The 15,153-nt window shown below is 50.7% G+C and overlaps 1 protein-coding gene across 2 annotated transcripts in view; it reads right to left on the bottom strand.

Moving 5' to 3' along the window:
* SYT6 (synaptotagmin 6) overlaps window positions 1-15,153 on the bottom strand; it is a 60,519-nt gene that overhangs the window by 9,973 nt on the left and 35,393 nt on the right. For both annotated transcript variants that reach the window (XR_012130273.1, XM_017641024.3), the window contains one exon: window positions 3,873-3,993. Coding sequence is in view for 1 of the 2 variants with exons in the window: in XM_017641024.3 (XP_017496513.1) it covers window positions 3,873-3,993 (121 nt within the window). In the remaining variant the exon portion in view is untranslated. The remainder of the gene's footprint in view (window positions 1-3,872; window positions 3,994-15,153) is intronic.

The following is a 15,153-nucleotide window of genomic DNA, read 5'->3' as shown; positions in this document are numbered from 1 at the left end:
AAGTGAGCAGCAACAATCACAATGCTGTGCGTTTCCTTCCCACCTGACAATAGGATTACAGGCCTCATTGTCCCAACAAGATCACCTCCATCTGGCCTCAAGAAGGGGGAGTGGTGACCCTGCTCTTGGCTTGCTGGGAAGAAACACCTGGCCCACTTCTGGGCCCTGGAGGAGGAGGGAGCTGCGGCCTGGGGAGTGAGGGAGCCATCCCCCCGAGTTTCAGGCAGCGGCTGACGTTTCATTTCTCAGTGGGATCTTGGATTCTCTCCCTCCCATGAGGAGGTATCTTTTCACTGAACCTCCATGTGCCTCCCATCCTTGCCTCCTCTTTAGTTTTCTGAATGGGTATTTCATGGTCATCTTTCTACCCTGAAATTTTCTATTCATCCAGTGGAGGGACGCCTATTGTATCTCATAGTGCAGGTGTTGCAGTCACTATCATAATCGTTATTTATGCTGTACAGCTCAAGAAACGGGAAGGCGACTCATAGGTAATAACAGCTTTTGAACACTGATGTGTTGAGACACCTTCCCACCCAGAAGCCAGAGCTCATGTGAATGTGTCAGGGTGTGTAGGACAAGCAGCCACTCCCGGCTCTTTGGTCCATGGGCGTATGGCTCTATCTCCCAGGCACTGGAGCACCCACTAGGTCTCACACTCCCAGCCATCATTCTGGTGGCAGATGAGGCACAGGGCTTTGGGGAAGCTGGGGAGAACTGTGACACCTCATCAGAAACTCTCAGCCTTGACGGCGTTCCCGTAGACCCTGAGATGAGCTGCTGACTAACCAGTGTGACAGCCACAGCTATGCCTCAACCATGGGGGCACTTGGGTCTGTGGGGGGACTGAGGAGGCCATGAGGTGTTTAATCTACCTGCTTTAATACCTGTCCTTTTCTACCATTTGGAAGGGCCCTCTCAGAGAGCTTTTCAGTAAGAAGGAAGGAAGAGTTCCTAGAACCAGTGTGAGACAGCTTTCTGGTTTCTGAGGGCGCCATTCTCGACAGCTATGCCTAGAACAGAGTGCAGGTCCAAGCACAGAGTGTAGAAAGCCAGCTCCAAGACCTGTCATGAACATGGAAAGTTCTACATTCCCAGATGGTACACATTGCCTTTCAAAGTGTCTTCAGGCTTGAGGCTGCTCGACTTCTACCTCCCCGCCTGCCGTGCCTATTCCCTTACATTCCCACAGCAGAGCACATTTCCATGCCACTAAGCTTAGAAAAATATGTCCCAGCCACCTGTCTCATAGGTCACTAAGCAAAGGATTCTCAGTTTCCTTTCCCAAATCTATTCACCCCATTAGAGGTACATCCAGTTTGTAAAATTCAGTGGGTGCATCACCACCAGTCTCACCTTGCCCAGCAATCTCACCATTGTCCAAGAGGCTAAGCAGAGAGATGATTGTTCCCTACAGTTCTGTAGTGCAAAAGCTGTGGCTTCTAGTGGCATGCTGGTGACCTTTGGGATCCTGGCCTCTCTAATAGCCTATGATGTTCTGGGCAGCTGAGGGAGGGGATACAAGGACCAGCAGTGGCATTTCAGCTTCATTCTCATGAAAGCCATCATAATTCAGCATTTAATATGTGCCAGACACTATGCCAAGAAATTTACATACATCATGTCATTTAAACTTCACATCAACTCTATCAAATATCTGTCATCATTATCCCCATTTTGTAGATAGGGAAACTGAGGTTAGAGAGATTAAGAAATTGCTTAAGATTTGAGCCTAGTTCTGTCTGGCTAAAAGTTCACATTTTTAACTAGACTCAAAGCTGTACAGACCAGATGTAACCGAGATGAGTGGATTTACTTATGCACCACCCCTCTGCGGCATACTGATTCTTCTAATTTTTATTGTATGGTACCAGTAGATATGTTTAGAGAATTGACTGACAACTACTTTAGATCAAGGAAAATAGGAAAACCGTTGATTTTAGGGATCAATGTCATGTATATCAAGAACAGGCAATTAATAAGCTCCATTCACTCCCTAACTTAGTCCGACAGCAAAGCAGCCTTGGCTGACAGCAACCTTAACTCATCCTCAGTGACAGGAGATGTCAGTGGAGAGGCCTCTGGCGTGCATGCCCCGACTGCATGACCCTCTGACAGTGGTCCTCATTCATTTATTCATCATTCAGTACCTATTTACTCAATGCTCATTGTGTTCCATGCTCTGTTTCAGACACTTGCTTATATAAGTGAACAAAATAGACAGAAATCCCTGACAGAAAGGGGACCACTCAGTTTTCAGGATCAAACCCAGGTAGAAAGGCGGGTCAATTGTGAGAAGGAGACTAGCACTTAGCATGAGAAAAAAATCTCTCTCCCCAGCCCTCTGATGTGGAACAGCCTATGCCATAAGCTTGCCATAATGAGCTCCCTCTCTAGCACATCAATTTAATTACACCAGAGAAGACAGTGTGGGGACTTGGGCAACAAGATTCTATTTCCCTTAGCAGCCTTGAGATTCCTTTGTGAATCTCTGTCCCTGGCATGCACTTATCTTGATATTAAAATGAATTCCACATTGGCTGTATTTTTGGAGGAAGTGGGTTTGCTGCTGCCTAGAGCTTTGCACCTGTTGGAAGAGGTTCTTTATACTCTTCCCCACATTCCAGTGTGTGGCAGCAGCTTCAGTGGAAGGACAAGCATTAGGGTGGGTACTTTCCAGGGGAGCTTTTGGCCTGGAAGGTATGAGTGCTGCAGAGAGACAGTGGAAGCTGGGAGCAGAGGCTCTGAGGGATTCAAAACTGCAACAAATACACATTAATTCCGCATTTCTGACCACTTTTCCCTGAAACCTCATTTTTCAAGGCCCAAAACCTCATTTTCTTCCAGTTGCATTTGGGCCCAGATGTTTTCAGCGTGACTGTTACCACTTTATGGCAACTGTGATTATACTAAGGAATTTTCCAGGAAATAAATAATCAATGAATAAAAAGAAATTATCTACTCCCGTCCAAGTTCAGGGGCACCTCTGGAGTGAAACAAACTGGTAGCATGCCTCCATTTACTACTCTGAGTGCTGTAGCTCTGGGTTTCTCCTCCCCATTTCACTTCTCCAGCTAATTTGAGCCAATAAGGGGGAAAGAGGTACTTGGGACTTGTACTACTCCTCTGTTTGAGCAAAACTCAAATACTTTCCCCAACATCAACTTGCAGAATCATGCAAAAGGATCAAACCTCTGACACACGTTCAGCCTGCAGTCTGCAGTTGCTCCCAAACGTTTCCTAGAATGTTGCCAGAATAGGACTTACTTCTCCAGAACCTAGCAGCTCTGCAGGTGCTGAGGCTGAGGCCAGGAGCAGGAAAAACTCAAATACAAAAGCACTTGCTTTTCAGTGGCTTTGCTCATTTGACTCAGTCCGCAGGGCTGCCATAGGGCTGTGAGGACCTACAGACGTTTACCAACTCCTGCTCAGCGTAACCCTTCAAAGTACCTGGGCCTCATCTAAGCTGGGGAGATCTTCCTTACATTTTTTTTCTCCTATACGTTTACTTCTTATTCTCTTCTCTCTCTCAAAGAGAAAGAATGATATGGGAATAGTTAATATTTTCAGAATGCTTCTTACATGTCTGGCACAATTGTGATTCTTACATATCTGGCACAATTTACGTGATTCGAGTGCTTTATCCTTAAAGCCACCTGTATACATGATTTTTTCATTTTTGTGAAACCAAAGCATTACACAACAGGAAGTGACAGAGCTAGAATTCAAATCCAAGAAGTTTACCTCCAGAGCTGGTGCTCTTCTTCTAAGAATACTGACAATTCTTCCCCCTTCCCTCTGAACATCTTTCCAAATCCTAACATCTGGGTTGCTGGGAAGCCATGTGTTTGGCCCTCGGGTCACAGAGGTACCTGAATAGCCCGTGATGTCCATCGCCTTGAGGTTCCGACATTTGATCACGGTGAGGGTGAGTCGGCCTGCTGTGGGCAGGTAGCAGAGGGAGAACATGATCTCTCCCAAATCCACACTTTCCTGCAAAGAAGCAGACAAGAGGGCAGATGAGGGGCACACGGCTCCCAGTGCAGCTGCTGCAGGCCCACTCCAGGGCCCAGGAGAAGGTTCTTTGAGGCAGAGACCGTGGCTTTGGGACTGGAGGGTCTGGCCCCCATGCTGGGAATAACTCAATAGAAAAGGCAATGATAACGATGTTTCTTCTTCAGTAGAATTTGTCTTGTTCAATATTCCCTCTCAGCTCTGACCAGATTCTGGTCCTGGTCCCCACCGTCCTGCTTTGGCCTCACCTGCTCTGTGTGGCCCTTAGCTGCTGTCTCTGGACCACCAGCGCCCGTGGGGGCCAGCCCTGTTCTCCTCCAGTCCACCCTTCTCAGTCACTGGTCCCCTTGATTCCCCACCATGCCGCCTGGTCTGTGGTCAGGACAGTGTCCTGTACGAGACACAGCCCAGCCATTAGCTGTCCCTCTGCCAACAGGTCTGCTTCTACCCTCAACTCAGTTGTCCACATCAGACTCTCTGCCTGGGTGGCTTCCTGGCCCCTACCGAGACACACATAGCACTCTAGCTCCCAGGTCTCACTGTGGATGCGTCTTGGCCCACAAAGGACATGCTTCTGACCAGGGAGATGTACACTCACCACCCCATGCTTTTGTCAGGTCTTGGACGCACTTTGTCCTTTTTACTTAAATGTGGTCATCCTTCAAAAATGAGCCCAGCACAGAGGACACACTCTGCTCCTCCTGCCCCTAGAAGCATCCTGGCCCGGGATTCCTGTCCTAGGAAGTTCCCGAGCAATAGTGAAGAGGAAAACTTCAAAGATGGTAAGCACGTTTGTCGGTTGAGTTAAACAGCATGCAGCTGGATTGCTTCCTCTTCCTGCTCCCCACTTGATGAAGGAGGGTGCTGTCACTCTGAAACTGCTGAAATCCCTCAGACTCTGAGGCTGGCTTGGGGTTCCAAGACATGGAGGTGTTTCCTTAGGGATCCCAGACCCAGGGTGGAAGATGAGGGCATGTATAGGGTAGCTCTGATTTCACATGGGGTCATCTATTCCTCCCTCCCTCCCTCCCTTCCTCCCTCCCTTCCTTCCTTCCATCCATCCATCAACAAATATTAGTTGAGCACCTGCTATGGCTAGGTGTTGCTCCAGGTGCTAGAGACAGGGAAAAGAGAAGAAAAAAAAAGTAATGCAGCTTACATTTTCCTAGGGCAAAGGACAAGAAACATGGTAAATAAGTGAGATAGTTAAAAGCATCCAGGGGAAGAAAGTAAGGCAGGGAACAGGGATATGAAATACTTACAGGGGAGGCCATAGTTGTTGAAATTTTAGACAGGCTGGCTGGGAAGCCTTCCTGAGGAGGTGACTTCTGAGAAAGAGAGCAGTCATGGGTGACACAGAGGTTTTCCTCCCTTCTCCTCACCAAGGCCACCTTTGACTGGGGACTCCTAGAGGCACCTGACCCTTGGCCCCACCTGAAGAATAGTTACGGGCACCCGGACTCCTCCCAGAGCGTGTGGACCAATGCTCTCCTTGAGGTGGTGCTGATAGCCACCCTTTCCCCAGCCCAAGGTTTGTCTTTTTTCTACACTCCCCTACCCCCAGTCAAATCCCAGGAGTAGCAGGTGAGTCCTCACAGCTCTCCAGGAGGGGGTCTGGCTGGGGCAGAGCTGGACACGCACAGAGGCAGGCACCGCTCCAGCACACAGAAGCTGTGGCTCCGCAGAGCCTGCGAGCCGAGAGCAACAGCCCTGAGCTCCTGTGCTCCTCAAAGTTCCTTGCCAACAGCAGTTCCACCTCTGAGGCTCAGAGCGACTCTGTGAGGCAGTGACTGCTGCCATTATTCCCTCCATTCCATAGATGAGGAACTCAGCATTTAAACTCAGGGCTAAAAAGCTCTGCCCAGGCTTACGCAGTTGGACTCCTGGTTCTGAGCAGAGGGCTCCCCTGTACTCCAAAATGAGGACCTTCCAGCTCAGCCAGGGAGCATCTCAAGATCACTGGAGCTTCTTTAGACCTCAGACCACAACTTCCTCCATTTCTTCAATTGTTATGTAGTCATATTTACTGAGAACCTGCGAGAGGTACCAAGCTTTGTGGGGAGTATCCAGTCTCCTCGTCAACATGAACACAGTACAGGGGGTTGCAACCAGTTAAAAGAAGGTGCCAAGATCCATGTCTCCCAAGTCCCCCAGTCCAGGGAGGGAGGCATAGGAAACAGCCCTGTGGCATCATGTGGGAATGTGACCATCCCCTCATGCAGCAGGAATCGGGTTAGCAGGGCACCTGGCCCAATATTCCATCTCTGGCCGAGGACCCGAGGTACAAGGAGGCCCCAGCCTCCTTTATTTCTCTTATAGTCCTCCGAGGTTCAATCCTACCCAAAGAGAAACTCTTTCAGACCTGCTAACAGCAATAGGAACTGACTCTATCACTCGCCTATCATGTGCCAAGCCTTTTGCCACATTTCCTCCATGAGTCTTACCACAGCCCTACCAGGTAGGCACCCTTGTTACCTTCATTGCAAACAGGAGGAAGTGACAGTTTGGTGAGGTTAAGGACTTTGCCCAAGGTTGCGTGACCAGTGAGGGCTCTGTTGGCAGACTTCCGTGGATCAATGCCGCAGCTCATTTTCAGTGGCTCCCCTTGTTGGGCTCCGGAATCAACACCATCTTTTTAGCTTGCATTCAGGACACACAACAGCTGGGGCCCATCTTTCCTCCTCACCTGATTACTTCTCTATTTCTCTGCCAACCCTCTGTCCCACATGGCTGGGATAGGCTTGGTCCCTTTTGCCAAAAATGCCTCTTCCTGTTACCTTTCCTGGACAATGTGCAGCATCTTGTGGGATCCAAGGCCATGTGCCTGGCAGGGATCCTTGTCTGGGCTGCAGCCCGCAGACAGCACCTCTCCTCCACATCCCTGCAGCCCTTTCTGCCTTGAACCACTCACGGGCATTGCCAAATCCCCCTTTTGCTGCAGCTGTGCCCTCCCACTAGCGTCCATGACTGAGGCCCCTGTGGGGCAGAGCTTGCATTATACTTACTCACACCAACAGCATAAGAGCTACACAAAGGCCCATAGAAGTGGGTGATTACACTGTAGCCAGAAGACCCCTCCAAGGAGTGATTCTCAGTATGTTATGATCAAGTTGGGGCCCTGGAAAGGAATCTGGAAGATCTCTGATGGAGCTTCCCTCTGAGACGGAGTCGTTTCCCCACCACTTTCACCTACAGAAGTAGAGTGGCACTCTCAAAGGCTATCTTGTTTAGGGGGAGTCCAAGTTGGTTTGTTTATGGACTTGGGAGACTTGCCTAGGGATGTGGGGGCTCTCTCCATGTAAATGGGATCACCTGGGGCTCTCAGCAATGTTCCCCTCCAGAGGGAGCACCAACCCAGTAGGGCCCCCCTCTTTTCTGCAGGGGTGCTGTTTCTTGATAGGACTGCGGCAGCTGGGGGGCATGTGGGGTGCTGAGTCTGCAGTGTGGTGTGGGAACCACCACCACCTGCTCCAGCCCCCCAAGTCCCTACATACCACAATGGACTCCACCCTCCATCACTGGGCCCAGACGAGTGAAGGAAGTGGACCAAGATCCCACCATGACTTGGAAGCAGAGAGGAAACAGCGGCCGGGGGGCCTGAAGCCTGGTGTTGGGACTGTCTGCTGTGGGTCATTAGGCCTCACTGGGCCTGACAGCAAGTTGGCTGTCCTTGGCTCACTGGACAAGGGGGAGGCTACTTCCCTGCACACACAGACAGCAGAGAACTGGGTTATTTCATAAAGCGAAATAATAGGTTACTTTTGAGTAAATAGAGACATAGGGCTAAGCAAACAGAGTCAGCACCTCCTGACAGCCACTGTCATCTCTGGAAAGGTGGGCTCAGCTGGGCCCTCGGGTACCCTTGCAGGTCATCTCTCTGTACCCCCTCCTTTCACAGGAGGTTTCAGCCTCAGATCCTGTGTGCCTTGCTATCCTTTTATCCTCATTAGGGATGCTTGAGACTTTGGTTTTAATAAAACCAGGGGTGACCAAGGCTGCAGGCTAGCCAGCATGTTATAGCTTTTATCTTCATGTGCTTTCAGAGGAGGCCGCCTCAGGGTTCCTGACTGCAATGAGCTCCCCAGTGCTGGAGAGGTCACAGCTCTCACACCTCCAGAAAGCAGTAGAAACCAACTTGGCCCCCTTGACTGCTAACCTGGGGGGTTGTAGCAGCTGATTAAAAGTCTTGGCTAGTGCTCACAGGGGTGGGTCAACCACCATGGGAGGCATGAAAAACAAGGATTCAAACTGGAAAATCGGTCATGAGCCATCACCACTTGAGATGGCCCAGGGTGTTGGCTCCTGGAGAAGTGTGTCCTTATGTACAACCTGCTCACCTGACATTGCTGCCCATTATAGTAGCGTCTGCCATGGCTGCAGTGCCCCGGTGTCCAGGCAGTAAGATTCTGAAAGGCTTGCCCATTGCTCAGCATTGCTCTCACTGGTTCTCCAGCAGCCGGTCTGCCAGAGCTCATTAAAGCACTTCTCTCTCTGTGATGCACTCACTTAGCCTTAAGCATAGAAAAAAATTCCTATCTGCCCAAGAAAGAGCAGTGAACCACAAATCAAGGTGACTTGGGTGTTAGTCCCTCCACCACTAGCAGAGAGAAGTCATGTTGGTCATTTCACATCTCTGGACTTCAGTCTGTAAACTAAGGGAGCTGCACTAGATGGTCTAGCCTTACAATCCCTGCTAGCCATAAAAACTAAGGATTGAAACTGGAAAATCGGTCATGAGTCATCACCAGCTGAGATGGTCAAGGATGCCTAACAGTAACTATTGCCCACCTCAATAATCTAGGAAGTTCATTTTGAAACCCAGATGCTCCCATTCCTTTAGTTCCCTTTGTCCCCAGGAGTTCTGTTCTTCCCCAGGGCTGGCCTTCTTCCTCCTAAATAGGCAACGAGTGGCGTCAATGCCTCTGCCTCTTGGGAGTGCAGGCTGAGCAAAGCAAGGATGATGCTTCCCCATCTCTCCAAGAACACTTCTAGTCTCTTAGTCATTAAGTGGCTTGTCTGAATCTCTCATCATCAGCAGAGAAGCAACCGCTACACTTTCAGGAAAGCCATGGGAGACCTAAAAGGATCTCTGAAGCACTGGACAGCAAGTGCTGTTAAGTTACACTGGGGCAAGAGTTCTGGAAGAGAGATGAGGTAGGAGCCAATTTGGCTCCATGGGTAAAGAAGCATCCAGTGTGCATCCCTTTGTGTTGGCCTGGGGCTTGGAACCAGAATTAGAAATGAGTCAGATGTGGAGGCTGGATGCCTGGGGCTGGGCAGATTTCTCTAGCATCTGCTCCCATGGCGCCACAGACCTCTCTCATAGCCCAAGCTGTGACCATAACTTTTACATTGATTCACACTGATTGTAGGGATTATATGATGAACGCTGTGTTCTCATCAGATTGTGGGCTCACAGAGGGCAGTGCTAGGGTCTGGTTTTACTCATTATACCTCTTGTGTCTTGCCAGTGCCTGATGCCTAGTAAGTGCTCAATAAATACTGGCTAACACATGAATGGTTGGGAATATCAGTTTAGAGCCAAGCAGCTCTGGGTCCGAGTTCCAGCTCTGACTTTTCTGAGTAGTGCAACTTACTTAACCTTTCATAGTCTCGGTTTCCAAATCTGTAAAATGGGGCTGATTACAGTACCTACTACCTCTTAGGGTTGTTGCAAAGATTGAATGAAGTAATTTGTGCAAAGTGCTTAGCATAGTGCCTGGCACAGAGTGAGCTCTCATTAAGTATTAGCTGCTATTATAATTATTACTACTATAATTACTACTATTATAAAGCACTCATGGTCTTGGGGCAGGCACAGGGCAGAGATTGGCATATAAGTAAGTAGCACTGCTTGGTTTGATCAGTGTCTTAAGAGAGGTGGAGACAAGATGTGGGAAAGCAGAGGGAAGAATAATATACTCTGCCAGGGATTTCCGGGTAGGCTTCCCAGGGGGAGTGGTATTCCATAGGATCTGGCAAGGTGAGTAAAAGGAGCGTGACTGCAGAGGAAAACAAGCATGGGCATGCCAGGCACAGGGATCAGCAGGTGCATAAAGGCAAAATGAGGGGCCCAGTGAGGTCCCATGTGGCGCGAGGGTGAGATGGTGGGGGGAGCCTGAGAGCAGCCCATAAGAAGCTGGGCACAGGGCAGTGCCAGCCCTTGTCTGCCTCACAGCCCATACTCAGGAGCATCCCCTTGACCCTGCAGATGGTGGGAGACAATCTCTACATCTGCTCTTCCTCCTCTATTTCCCATTCAGTCCACAGTGCCATCTTCCACCCAGATACACCAGAGACCAATTTCATGTGTCACTCATTCATTGCCCACCCCCTAAATGTTCTGAGTATGGGGAGACAGTAGTGATAAGACAAAGTACCCACCCTCCAGAAGCTTGAATTCTAGGGGAGGGAGACAAAAATAAACTAGGCAAGAGAGTATCTGAGGGCAAGTGGTGAGTGAACCAGTGACTTGATAGAGGGTAATGTTGGGGGACCTTTAGACAGAGTGGTCGGGAAGGTGGTCAGAACTAAAAGAGGGCCAGCCCAGAGGGAGAAGAGCACTGGCAGAGGGGACAGCGAGGGGCACCATGGGTCTGGCACACACACAGGGAAGGGAAATGTTATGCTAGAGGGCAGGGGAGGGGGGAGAGGAAGGGAGCGAGGGAGGTCCAGGGAGGCAGGGTTGCAAGATGCTCTGATTTTATTCCCTGTGAAAAGCAGAGCCATTGGAGGGCTCAGAGCAGTTTGGAGACATCAGCAGGTTGCAGAGAATGGATGGGGGCAGTGGAAGCAGGAAGTACCCTCGGTCTCTGGCCCTCCTGCAGCCTACATACCCATTTACCAGCCGGGCTGCTCTGCCTCCTAAGTGTCCCCAGACCCTGAGGCCTTCTCCCCCCATCCCTCCCCGTCCCCTCTGCACTGCCTTAGCTGGGATCCCATGGGCTCTGCCTGGACCTGTGAGATTTCTGACTCCTCCCAACCCCCCTGACTTTTCTTGCTGTTCTCCTGCTCACAGTCCTTCAGTGGTGCCCCATTCCAAGCTAGTTTTGCAGTGGGAAAACCTCTTCTTCAAGTGAAATACTATCTAGAAGCCCAAATAGATGAAAAGTGGCTCTGAGACAGGGCACCGGAGCTCCTGCCTCCTCAGCCTTCTCCTAGGAACCTCGAGGAGTCAGCTGGAGAAGGACCCAGCAGCAGACGGCATTCAGGGCTCATCGGGACCGGGCCCTTGTCTTTCTTGCCAGCCGCTCTGTTCCAGGTGCCCTGTTACAGCCATTCCGCCCTCAGTGCTTAAACATACTGAGCCATCCAATCTTTACAAAAGCCTTATGAGATGGGTACTATTATTATCTACATTTTCTACATGTGGACCCTGAAGTAGAGGAAGGCTATGCAGCTGACCCAAGGACCCACCTAAGGGGCAGAGGTGGGATGTGAACCCAGGCAGCCAGGCTTGAGAGCCCCCAGTTTTAGCCACTACACCACCCTGCCTCTCTCTGACTCCCCACTTCCCCAAACCCTCCAGGCTGTTTTGCGTGCCTTTGCCCTGCTCTTTCCACTGCCTGAAAGAACCTCTGACTGCCCTGGACAGCTCTCATCTTTCCAGGCCAGCTCTCCCATTCCCTCCTCTTGGGCCATCTCTCTTCACAACCCACTCTGACTTGGGGGCACACTCCCATTGCTTCTGGGTCTAAAGGCTGAGGGACAAGTGTCACAAAGGTATCGAAGCAAAGGCCAGGCATATCTGAGACCAAAGCAGCAGGACCCGGTGACCCATTGCATGAGCAGGCTGCAGCCAAGGAGAGAAGAGATGGGCGCTTGGCCCTCCCTGCAGCCCAACGACTGGCTCAACATTCTGCTGGGAGAGGGGAGCCGAGGGGGTGGGTGCTTCTTCCCAGGGACCAAGACAGGGCTCCCGCTGTGAGCACCCGGCGTGGCTGACTGATGTGGGTTGGTTCCCTGTTCCTCCTCAGGCCCGGCTTCCAGAGCTCCAGGGAGAATGCTGGGGGTGGCCGAGGTGGCAGGGCGGGACATGTCTGTTGTCACTCTGGGCTCCCTGCTGGGTGCTGGGGCATGTTCTATTTGTTCTGAGTTCCATGCCTGCTTTTTCTCTCAACTGCTTCTTGCCCCAAGGGCTTTGTGGCATTATGAATAAATGATCCGGCAGAATTGAGGCACCTTAAATAAATTCTATATACTCCACTCAGTGTCCACACTGCTGAGAGTGGCCGGCTGTGGAGAAGAAGGAGACCCTCCAGCTGACATGGAGCAGGGAAGTGTGGGAGCAGGTGGGTGAGATCCTGGTGGCTGGGTTTGGTAGCAGGGGACCAGATGAGAGACTAAAGCACATCAGCGGGAGGCAAATGTTTCTGTATCTGAGCATCTTCAGGGAAACAGATGGTTTTATTTAGGAAACTTTTTCTCTGCCTCTCCTCCCTGAACCTGCCCTTGAAAAGAGGTTTAGTGTTTCACATGCACCATTACTTTTGGGCAAATATCCGTGAGTCAGAATCACACTGGGAGGTGCAGATCTCTTCTAATGACTTTTTTAAAAGGTGGGTGGAAAGGGAGAGGGGCTATGAGGGGGTGGAAGGTGCTTGGAGAGTGGAGTTTGGGGAGCTTCTGGAAAAGTTGGAGGCAATGCCTGGCCACGCTGGAAAGTCTGCTCTGTGGGTATTTGTCCATGAGAGGCCAGGACCTCCAACCTCACCTCCGCTCTCGTCCTTCCCCTGGCATCTTCACTAGTGACAGAGAGGAATAAATGGCACATTAATGAAGTTAACAATGAGAATCTTCCCTCATTTCTTGCTTCAAACTGTCCTGCGGGGTGGCTGTCAAACAGCTGTCAATTTCCCCCCGAGGGTTGGGTGTGGGTTTGGGGTGGGCATCTCAGCAGTGGTTAATCTGGTCACTGCCCCAAGCAGGGCTGCGGCAGCAGGGGCTCTCAGCAGCAGGAAAGGTGCTCTGGCCCCTCCCTGGGTGGCTGGGGTGGTCACCTGGGGCAGCAAGGGGCATTTCTGCAAACAGATGCCCTGGGTGATGTCAAACAGGCAGGGCTTTTGTCTCAGCCAATGGTACATGCTTGAATTGCCAGCAACAGGAGTTTTAGCTTTCATGGTTTTCTTGGCTGACATGAAGGTTTAGATCTTTACCCAGCTCCTGCTCCAGGTATTCCAGAATCAATCTGTCAGCTGAGGCTGCTCAGTGAAGAGTCTCCTTACAGCCTTTCACAGGGTTGGCCATCCTGCTCTTGATACATCCGCCTCCTTCAGTTTTCCTCCCAACTCTCCAGCTACTTCCCAGACTGCAGGATCCCCGCCATCCTGCCCCTGGATGATGGGGCTCTGCACACTCATTCTCTCCACACTCCCTGCAGTGTTAACACCTATCTTTGTGCTCAGGACTCTGGGGTTTATGGTCCCTTCACAGACCTCTCTTCTAGACTCCAGACTCACATATTCAGCATGACATCTCTCTCTCAATGTGGATGTCTCACAGAAATCTAAAACTCAGATGCTTAGAGGTGAACCTGGATCTCCCATTTACATTCTGCTCTTCCTTCCCCCAACTCGGGAAATGACCTCTCCCCCTCCCAGCTGCCCAAACCGGGACAGAGATGTCATCACTGGTGCCTGCCTCCCTCTCCTTTGCATCAGTTCACCGCCAAGCCCTGTCAAGTTTGTCTCCAAATTGGCTATGGAATCTACCCACTTCTGTCCATCTCCAGTACCACACAGAGGAAAGTGTCATGTCTTCCTCCCAGCAAGCATTTGCCTCCTGATGGGCCTCCCTGCCTCCTCTTCTCCTGCCTCATTTTCTACACAGCAGGCGGAGTGCTCTTTCAACTCTGTGAGATGGATCACGTCACTCCTCTGTTTAAAACCCTCCACTGGCCTCCCCTTGCACTAGGAATAAAAGCTCAAACGCTTCCCAAGACCTTTAGGGCCCTACATGATTAGACACCCCCCCCCTTCACCCTTGCTCTGCCACAGCCCTCCTTACTCTGCTTTAGCTTCTCGGGCTTTCTGTCAGCCCCCAAAGTGCCCCAGGTTCACCCTGCCCCCAGGACTTTGCACATTCTGCCCCCTCTGATGCTCATTCCTTCCCCAACTATTACTTGGCAGGGGTTCACTCATCTTTCAGGCCTCATCCTCCAAGGCTACACCCTGTGCTCTAGACTGCGTGCTCCTGTGCGACAGGGACTGGGTCTGTTTTACCAGGACCAGGACTTTACTAGGGTGAGGAAACTAGGTGCTTGTGTGGAAAAGTGAAGGAGTCCCTCTCTCAGGGTCACATACACCTCCAAGCATGAATGCCTCCTTCAGTTTTGCCCCCTAGATGCCTTGCTTACCTTACCCTAGTCGATGCCCTGTGTTTGACTCACCACTGTATTCCCAGGATGAGCACAGAGCCTGGTATATAACATATGCTCAACAAATATTTGTTGAATTAATGAGCAACCCAGCTTTGTAAGGTGCACCTGGTTAAGAAGGGGGTGAAAGAGGCCCTTGCTTAGCCTGAGCCTCTGGTCTGTCCAGAAATGTCCTTGTGGCTTCAGGGTGAAGCCGTGTAAGGGGCTCCTCAGGGTACAGACTGAAAAATCTGCATTGGACCCACTTGGGGAAGTGTGAACTTGACTCCCGAGCTGCACCCAAGATCTACTGAGTCAGAATCTGAAAGTGGGGCCTGGGTGTGTGAATGATTGACAAGCTTCCCAGGTTGCTCTTGTGTATCCTAATTGCAACACAAGCAAACAAGGGGATTCTGAGGTTGCCCTGGATCAGATCCTATTAGAATCTCTGTCACCTGGAACAAGTCCTCATGTAACATAACCAGAGTCATTGAATATCAGTGCCACCAAGCAAAATTTGGTCACCAAAGGGCCTCTTCTCCTTTGTTAGGTGCAAACAAGGATCAAAGCCATGCGGACTTATTCATGATCACCCTTCACCTTTTCCTGATGCACCACAGGAACACTGGAGAGCTCAACTTCAGCAAGAAGGAGCCTCACCCACATGTAGAGGGTTTAATAAGTATCTGACACCATTCTGTAAATATTCCTTATTGCAGTGGTCCTCCAAGTGTGGTTCCCTGACCAGCAGCATCAGCACTGCTTGGAACTTGCCAGAAATGCAA

This window comes from Manis javanica, chromosome 4, assembly GCF_040802235.1.
Source record: "Manis javanica isolate MJ-LG chromosome 4, MJ_LKY, whole genome shotgun sequence".
In the NCBI taxonomy this organism is placed as follows: Eukaryota; Metazoa; Chordata; class Mammalia; order Pholidota; family Manidae; genus Manis; species Manis javanica.
This window is presented reverse-complemented; position numbering and strand designations above follow the sequence as displayed.